Source organism: Zingiber officinale, chromosome 1B (assembly GCF_018446385.1).
Source record: "Zingiber officinale cultivar Zhangliang chromosome 1B, Zo_v1.1, whole genome shotgun sequence".
NCBI lineage: Eukaryota > Viridiplantae > Streptophyta > Magnoliopsida > Zingiberales > Zingiberaceae > Zingiber > Zingiber officinale.
In genome coordinates this window covers 37,190,325-37,200,124 of record NC_055986.1, presented here as the reverse complement: position 1 = coordinate 37,200,124, position 9,800 = coordinate 37,190,325, and the positions used below count along the sequence as shown (strand labels likewise).

At 34.4% G+C, this 9,800-nt stretch overlaps 2 protein-coding genes across 2 annotated transcripts; one reads left to right on the top strand and one right to left on the bottom strand.

Annotated features, from left to right (window-relative positions):
• LOC122052271 (peroxisomal membrane protein PMP22-like) lies at positions 1-4,790 on the top strand. The gene is made up of 8 exons (XM_042613759.1): positions 1-150; positions 224-322; positions 1,253-1,354; positions 1,446-1,521; positions 2,631-2,701; positions 2,793-2,878; positions 4,231-4,299; positions 4,648-4,790. Exons 1-7 carry the CDS (start codon positions 79-81, stop codon positions 4,283-4,285), a joined length of 561 nt encoding a protein of 186 aa, XP_042469693.1. The 5' UTR covers positions 1-78; the 3' UTR covers positions 4,286-4,299; positions 4,648-4,790.
• A 3,019-nt stretch (positions 4,791-7,809) lies between these two features.
• Positions 7,810-9,252, bottom strand: LOC122055081 (3-ketoacyl-CoA synthase 12-like). The gene has a single exon (XM_042616475.1). It carries the CDS (start codon positions 9,178-9,180, stop codon positions 7,822-7,824), a length of 1,359 nt encoding a protein of 452 aa, XP_042472409.1. The 5' UTR covers positions 9,181-9,252; the 3' UTR covers positions 7,810-7,821.
• Between the last annotated feature and the right edge of the window lie 548 nt (positions 9,253-9,800).

The following is a 9,800-nucleotide window of genomic DNA, read 5'->3' as shown; positions in this document are numbered from 1 at the left end:
AATTTCTCGTCCTTTTCCTTTGACTCCGCCATAGTTCCCACTTCCTCGCCCTCTTTGCTCCATTGCAGGCTTGCAGCCATGTCGGAGATCGTGACCGTGGCATGGCAGCGTTACCTTCGGCAGCTACAGCTTCATCCCCTCAGAACAAAGGTCCGATTGCTGTCTCCAAGTATGATCGTCTGATGGATTTCAATCTGCTCTTCACGGTGTTTGTTTATGGCAGGCCATCACTTCAGGGGTTTTGGCCGGGTGCAGCGATACGATCGCGCAGAAGATATCCGGGGTCAAGAAGCTCCAGTTGAGAAGGTTGCTTCTCTTCATGGTAAATGATTGGTTTCGCTTTTTCGTTCGATTGGTTTTCGGGCCTTGGTAAATTAGGTTTTTTTAAAAAAAAATAAATGCTCGATTAGCTGTCTGAAGCCTCGGTTTGTTGATTCAGTGCCCACATGTTTCATGTAATCATTTGCAAATCTGCTAGGTTTGCTCCTGTAGTTTTTTATTGTTATAGTTTCTACTGTTTTTTGAAAGATTTTGCATCTTGTGTTGACTTTATTTGTTGATGGATGAAGTTTCGTGGAGAAGTTTGTAGCAAGTATGAATCCTTTCAATAAGTTTGTTAGTATCATTTTGAATAGATTGTGAAACACACAACAAAGGATAGTCATCTGTACTGGAGGTAGGCATTCACAAGTTTTATTTGGTTTGATTGTGCATCACTTCAAGTTAAGATGCAGAGTGCAGTTTTTCAGTTTCTGTTTATTACGCATAAGCCACTCTTTTTAATGTTGATTGATTGATAAAATGGGATGAACTGCATCCGTGTTTAGAAAAAGTAGTGGAAAGTGTGAAGATCGATTGTGTTTGTCATTGTCAATGTTTTTTCCAAATTTGGCTTGCAAAATATGGTGTATTTTCTTTAACATGATTGTTATTTTTAAATTTATATGAATGTTCTTATTTTAATAGAGTGCATTTGGAACCAAAATAGATTGTCTTTATCTGATTTGTCTACTTGAACAAATTAAAGTCATATTAATTGTAACCGCTTGGAAGCTTCTTGATATTTAGTAAAAGAACAAACTTATTTGATGGTAATATTTTTTTGTTCAACTAAGCTACAGAAATTTAGATTTTTCTTTGTCTCTAAATCAAGCCCGTCTTGTTTTGATGGCATTTCCTTTATTTATGTTTTTGATTACATAATTGAGATTACATATTCTTTCTTCTTTTACAAATTGTGAACATTCTGCAGCTCTATGGTTTTTGTTATGCTGGACCTTTTGGTCATTTTCTCCACAAACTTATGGAAAAAATTTTTAAGGGAAAAAAGGGTAATGAAACTGTTGCCAAAAAGGTAATTTTTTTAGTCTTCTAATGAAGTAATTTGATATCTTGATTAGTTATCTGAGCTCTTCTGAATTGTGACTAAGATATTATCTGATCAGGTACTTTTGGAACAACTAACAGCCTCACCTTGGAATAACATGATTTTTATGATGTACTATGGATTAGTTGTTGAAGGTTTGCATTCTATGAATTTATGAATGTTTGCCTTAGAACGTTTCCAAGATTGGATTCTCTTTTTGGTTATCGACTATGTATGTTACTAGTTAATTTCACTCTTCATTAAACTTACTTTGAATTTTTTGTTTTCTTTTTCCCAGATTTCTTGTTATCATGCATCTACACAACTCAAATTATTTGTTCACATAAAATATTTCCAGTTAGCTGATAAGTATTAAATCTTTTGGTACTGATAAGGCAACAAAAATTGATTTATCTTTTAAGCGCAAATTCTCACCACTTAAACATGTCCTTACACTAATTATGATGGAAACTACAAATAAACTAACAACCTAGAAGAATAGTCCACTAGGATCTACTTTGATTTAAGGATTTCACCACTTGAACATTTTCTTACACTAATTATGATGGGGAATTACAAATAAACTAACGACCTAGAAGAATAATCCACTAGAACCTACTTTGACTTCAGGATGTTGACATAACTACTCTCTTTACATCTTTCAATTCATAGAATTGTTTTCGAGGCAAGTGTATGCAGATTATTCTGACAATCAATATTTTTTTGTTTATAGTATTAGAGAGAAATTCATAGTTACATCTATTGAGTAAAAATTTCGATAGATGCATTTAAGATGGTATGAACATGTATTTAGACGGTCAATAAATGTTTCAGTTAAGCGATATGAATCTATGATAAATATGCACATCAAACGAGGAAGAGTAGACCAAAAAAGACTTAGTTAATAACAATAAAACAAGATAAAATTTTTTTAAAGTATAGATGATGATATAGTAGGAGATAAAGTCCAATGGCGTACAAGGATCCATATAGCCGACCCCATCTAGTGGGATAAAGCTTGGTTATTGTTGTTGTATACTATAATGGCTTTTGGATGCATGCTATTTGTTTAATTCAACTTTAAGAAATTTTTTTTCATTTGATACAATTCAATGTCAATCCAAAGTTCTTGGTGGTTTTATTTGGAGATACTCAGTGTCCATCTGCAATATTCTTGGATGTGTACGGTCAAAACTTGTGAAAATTTTGCTACTTTCTGAAATTTATGTACTTATTAAAGCTTTTACTTGTTTTGAGAGTGCAGGAAGATCATTTAACCTAGTGAGCAAGAAAATAAGGAATGATTACCCAACCATCCAATTGACTTCATGGAAGGTATAATCCTTTAGCATTGTATCTTTTGAAAAGCTGTCGTGGCTCATTCTCATACAATGCATTTTTGGGTGTTTGATCTGCACATATACAGTTTTGGCCAATAGTTGGGTGGATAAACTATCAATACATGCCTCTGCAGCTTCGTGTCCTGTTCCACAGCTTTGTTGCTTCTTGCTGGTTTGTGCTTCTCCTTTCATCGATTTAATATGCATCTAACTAAAGAGTTACTGCTGTAAATGTTTGGTCGTCAGTTGATCAAATTATGGCTTGTTGATTAAGCAATCAACAATCCTAATGAGCATATCCATTTTCCCTAAGAATTAAGCCACCCTTATCAACACTGCCCAACAAGAGTTCGATGAATTTCCTTTCTGATATGACTAGATTATATTTTCTTTTGTGGCTTACATTGTCAAAGAAGAGCTCGTGGTCAACCCAACTTGAAATTGCCACTTGCTAGAGTGCGTAAATTTGGTGGTTTGAGCTTTGTCTGGGGAAGGATGTTGTCATTAGAGAGAGAGGAGAGACTAATTTACCATGAATTCTCTTGAATTCAAAGTGTGTATGCAAGATCGGCTCTAGCTTTTATATAGACTATTCCACGCTCCTTTGTTCAGTTGTAGCTCTTGGGGTGTGCCCGTCCAAGATTTTCCTTGGATATTCAATCGCTTGAATGTTGTAGATCGTACCAATTTGAAGGACTCACTCAAAATAATTGGTTCATTGGGTCACACCACTTGGGTCCAAAACCTGTGGATTGAACCTTGATGTGACTTACAACAATGCATATGGGTGAAGTGCAGAATTTATCAACAAAAAGTCACATTGTGCTTCACATGCACCACATGGGCCACATCATAAGCATGTGCGTCCACTGGTGTGGTGAAGTACACTACCCTGTTCATTTGCATTACACATGACCAGAACAAAATGGCGTCGCCACTAAGTGTAACCTTTATTAAGATATAACTTTATGCAAGTTTGTATATCTAAATGCTTTAATGTTCCTCCAACTTTTAGAAATTTAAATGTGAGAATAAAGTTCTCCGTGAGCGCTGGGACCTTTTTACCTTCTTTTACTTCTCCATGCCTGAAAAATACTTTTTATCTTGAAAAAAAATTGACGGGGGTTCCTGTGATTACTAATTCTGGTCTGCTTGCTTACAATTTCTTCATCATATTATTTGAGCTCATGTTCAAATCAGCAAATCATACTACAAATTTCTTTTCATTAATTTTATGAGTGTTACAATTGCCTTGGCTGTTGAATCTCCCTTGAGTTTTTTTACCTTGTTTCCAACAAATCTTGGCCAATTTTTCGCCTTTAGTTTACTCAAACACAAGGATTATAAACCATCAAATTGTTTTACCTTTTATGCGTGGATTCATTAAAACAAATAAAAAAAATCTCCTTTGTTTTGTTTCTGTTGCCTTTCGTTCGGTATAAACTAAAAATTGTTTTATCTATTTCTATGTACTCTAAATCCCTATTGATGTTATACTAGTAGATAAGATGTCTGTATTTGCAGGGGTGTTTTTCTGAACCTGAAAGCACGGTCGGCTGCTACTGTTAAGAAGGCATAAAGTTGGATCAAAAGGTTAGTTCATGTTTAATTTTCCAACTTAAGTATGAATCTTAAATTAATAATTTTTCCTTTTTATTTAATTTCGTCTAGAATATAATTTAATAACACTTCAGATATAATTAGTACAGTATAATTTGAAATAACTTATATAGAATTTAACTAAAATACAGTGTTATAACACTTCGGATTGATTCAAGAACTTTGGATGATTCAACTTAAACTCCTTTAGCAGCTCTAGATTACCTTTACTAATTTTGACAATTTATGGATTTAATATTTATGTTCAATCACTCTTTATTTTCTCATATTTAGTTAAATCATTCGTGGCTAATTTCCTTTTATATGATAAATTCTGAACAGGATGTAATGATAAATAATGTGGCCTTTTGGAGATCTCCATGAAGGTATCAATTCGCATCCACTTTTTTTTTTTTCCTTGCATAAAGGAGGGATATTCTTCTAAATATTTTATTTATTATAATTGATGTGTTATTCACTTGATATTTTCGATTTTCGTATCAATTCATTTTTGCAATGTCTCGAAATGTTTTTTTAATAAATAAAAACTATTATCAATAAATACTTAATCATTAAATAAAACATATTTGTTTTAATATTCATGCTATAAATACTAATTTGAGAGTTGGCGAAATTTATTCATTTGTTAAATCTTTACTTATGTTTTCGTCTCTGATTTTATGTAATAATGTCCAAGGTAATATTATTTGAAACTTGTGAATAATATTCATTAATAATTTTAAAAAACATGTTTTTGAAAATCTTCGAATTTATTTAGAATTCTAGTTAATTACTTTATACATAAACATTTTTTTGTAAATGTTTTCTTGCCGTTATTAACATTATAAATTGAATATAATTTAAAAATATTTTAAGGATATTTTTTTTAAAAAAAATCCCAAAGTGGTTTTAGACAAGAATCAATTTATGAAAATTTCCAATTTAGTTTTGAACGTTAAACTTTGTTTCTAGATAATGCAACAACTTTTAAAAATTCTAATTTTATCAAATAAATAATCTTAGATTTTTAAATAGATTAATAATGAAAATTATTTTTGAAATCATCATTATCTTGATGTTATAAAAAAAATGTGGCTTTAAGTGTATAAAAATATAATTAATATAATATATAACAAACTAATGTGTTTGAATATATATACTGTTATATAAGAATATAAATTATAAATTAATGCATGACAGATTTAGAGTTTTATATATTTTTTGTAAAAGATATTACGTTGATTTTTAAATTTAATAAGATGTATATTTTAATTTAATCAATAAATCTATATTTATTGATAAAAAATAATATAAAAAAAATTATGCTTCCTTTTGAACCTTGTTTAAATAGTAAAAGATTCATCACCTATTTAACCATCCGTATTAAATTGTGGCTACACATAAATATGGCTAAGTCATATCTTGCCTTATCTCTTTATTCTTGTTAAATAATTATTTAAATTATAAAATTAATCTTTAAATTAATTTTATTGCTACGCACAATGATCAAACAAGGTTCAAATGCTTTACTGAGAGTGAAATTCGTCATCTTCATGGTTCTTTCATAACTATTTTATTCTATTATATTGGCTTCTGGGTTTGTCGTCACATGTATTTTCTGATTTATTTTTACGATTGATGGAAATTTTTTATGAAATCGAATCAGTTATCACAGACTCGATGTTATCCAACCTGATTAAATTGTGGCTACACATAAATATGGCTAAGCCATATCTTGCCTTATCTCTTTATTCTTGTTAAATAATTATTTAAATTATAAAATTAATCTTTAAATTAATTTTATTGCTACGCACAATGATCAAACAAGGTTCAAACGCTTGACTGAGAGTGAAATTCGTCATCTTCATGGTTCTTTCATAACTATTTTATTCTATCATATTGGCTTCTGAGTTTGTCGTCATATGTATTTCTTGATTTATTTTTATGATTGATGAAAAAATTTTATGGAATTGAATCAGTTATCACAGACTCATGTTACCCAACCTGATTATTTTTTTTTTCCATTTCATAACTATTTTATACTATTGGCAGATAATTCTTCATTTTTATTAAAAAAAATTGATCTTTGTTTAATTTTATAAATTTATCATCTGACAATTAATTCGGTTATGTCTAAATACGGTGGTGCTTTGTTTTAATATTTTTTTTTTAGGTAAAAATATTTTAAGTGGTACTTGTGATTCGAGTTGTTCAAACTAATTAAATTCACATTATTGGTCAATTCATTCATATCAGTAGGGTCAAGTCAAAGGGCCTAAGAAATCTAGATAATTAATAGGGTCTAATAGACCTTTTAAAATATATTTAATTATAATTAAATTTTTTAGGACGAATATATTCATTTTTTATCATAATTATAATTAAATTTTAAAATAAATTCTGTAATTCATAAGAGTTACTTCTCATTATAAATATTTAATTGCTTGGTTGACTTGTTGTTAAATATCTTTTATCAGTAAAAAGTATTTGATAGTTTTGATTTTTTTTTCCATTTAAAAAGCTGAACATAATACTTTTAGCAAAAAATTTATAATTACTTTATTAAACTCGAAGAAACCGTACAATAATATTCTTTTTTATATGAATTTACTCCAAGATTTTTTCGTGTTAACTGAAGCTTTAGTAAACAACCAAAATAAATTCAGATATAAATTTTTAAAGTTGATATCATCGGATAAAACTAAAAATTAGTTTCTAATAATTTTCATTAAAAAATGACATGATTATCTAATAAAAATTACACTCACACTCTAATATGCTTATAGAATATTCTCTAGGATCCGGAGTTATGGGTATAATGATAAAGATATTCAGTTGTATTGACGGTTAGATTTTTAAATATGATGTATTTATAATAATATTTTTTTAAAATGAGATTTATAATTAAGGGATGTTGAGCTTCTGGATTGTTTATTGTAAGTATTTCTTAATTTATTTTAATCGTCGATGGAAAATTTTTATGAAATTAAACAATGATCTCAAATTTGACGTTACCCAATATAGAATATTCTACGCGCATGGATTATTTTTATTCATTAGCACTTAATCCAACTATTAACTATTCGTCTTCAACAATTAGCTGTAATTAACCATCCAAATACATAATAAAGAAGAAGAAAATAAAAATTAAATTACACTTACACACCCACAAGAGATTTTTTTTTTTTTATTTGATACATAATGTTAAAGAATTACTGGAGGATATTAATAAAATGATTTTTCAGATACCTCTAACGTTTAATAGTTTTTAAAAATAGTTTTTAAATTTTATTAATATTAAAATGTTTTAAAATGTTGTTTTATTATAAAATATATAGATTTAAATGTTAGAAACGATTAATTTTGATAGTCAAATAGAAATTTTAAAATGTATCTTAATATAAACAAAATAGAAACGATATTTAAAAAACTTCTAAATGTTGGAGAAATTTTAAAAACTATCCTTATAATAATGAAGCATGTGTGGGTGTGGCAGTTTATTAAAGAGGTAAGCGTTTATGCTTCGTTGACCCACCCAAACTGCTTCAGAAAAGGGTTGACTAGGGTTTGGGGCGGGTAGCGGTGGATGCAGTCCGCCCAAGCGCCGCCGTCATTGAGGTGGCGGAGCACCTCCCACATGCAGCTGTTGCACTTGAAGCCCGCCCCGAAGCTCAGCATCAGCACCCGGTCTCCTCGCCGGAGCCTTCTCTTCGCCTCCATGTACCCCAGCACGTACCACACGCTGCTCGCCGACGTGTTCCCCCACCGGTGCAAAGCCATCCTCGCCGGCTCCACGTCGTACTTGGTCAGCCCCAGCGCCCGCCCCACCGCCTCAATCACCGCCGCCCCGCCGGTGTGCAGGCAGAAGTGCTCCACCCCGCTCTTCAAGCTGATCCCTCGCGCCGCCGCTGGATCGCCCCCTTTTGCTAACCACCGGGTCAACCAGTGGCGCAGCGCGTAGTTCGCCAGATCCACCGGCGGCAGCACCCGCGGCGCCAGCCGCTGGAGGTTCTCTGCGAAGGCGCGCACGGCCGCCTTCGGGAGGGTCTTCCCGAGGTGGAACCCTACCCGGCCGTCCTCGTCCTCTGTCTGGATGGCGCACTGGTACGCCTCGTCGCTGGCCCCAATGTGGGTGCGGACGAGGCAACGGAGCCGCATCTTCGCCCTCCGCCGGAGTTCAGGGTCGTTGGTGAGCACGAACGCGCAGCCGCCGCAGCGGAAGAGGCAGTTCCCGAGCATCTTCGACTTGTCCGTACCGCAGTACCAATTGGGCGCGATCGACTCAGAGGTCACCACCACCGCCAGCGTCGCTTGCGGCGTTGCTCTAAACGCATTGTTCACCAGATCCACCGCGATCGGGCTTGCGCTGCAGCCCATGCCGGCGAGATTAAAGGTGCGTACGTCCTCCCGCAACTTGTAGCGATTCACGATCCGGGCGGTGAGGGAGGGAGCGGGGGAGAACATGGAAACGTTGACGACGAGGAGGTCGACGTCGCAGGGTCGGATGGCGGTGCGGCGGAAAAGAGCGTCGAGGGCGGAGAAGAGTGCGTCGTCGAGCTCGTCGCGAGCGTCAGCCAGGGTGGGGCACTCCTCGCGGCCGAGGATCACGCTTCGAGGGGCGTAGGTCTCCTCGCTGATGCCGGAGTTGACAACGACCTTGAGTAAGAACCTGAGGTCGGGGAGAGAAAGGCGGAGGTTGCGGGAGATGATGGCTTTGCAGAGTTGGGTGGAGAGCTTGCGGTCGTCGGAGGGCTTGTAGAGCTCATAGTCGAGTAAATAGCACTGCTGGCGGCGACGCCGGTCGAGGGCCGTCCGTGCTAGGTGGATGAGGCAATGCAGGAGGATGGTGGCGGAGATGACCCATAGCAATTCCATGTTTATTCCGACGGCGGCGGCTGCAGCGGTGGTTGTGGTGGTGCACGGAGCTTAAGTCGTGCTCTCTACGTTTATAATGTTGGGGAAGAAGAATTGTTGCGTATTTGTAGTGAGTGAACCGGTTCAGACCATTAATGCAATCCAACACCCAACTGAGTTATTATTATTTCTTATTACTATAAATTAATTTCATAGGGATGAATACATTAATATTTTTTAAAAGGAAATAATAATAATAATAATAATAATAATAATGATCATAATAGGGGATCTGACGGTGGGTCTGGCCATTAGAAAGGGACTGACGAGGGAGCCATAATTAGTTTATTTTTCATGAGATGGAGGAATTAGATTGGCCTTCCTGCAAAAGGCACGTATGGGTCCATAAATTAGTTATAGAAATCTATTGGTGGGCTTGTTAGTCATAACTATTCGTGTTGGTTTAATGGTTTATTCAATTTACCTCTTAAAATTTAGTTATTTCATTTGATTGGATTGAAATAAAAAGATGATAATGCTTATATCAAACGAATAAATCACGAGAACATTTTATATTGTCTCTTTGTATGAGGAGGCTAGATGTTCAATTCAATAAGGTATTTTGTATCTATTTAGAATTG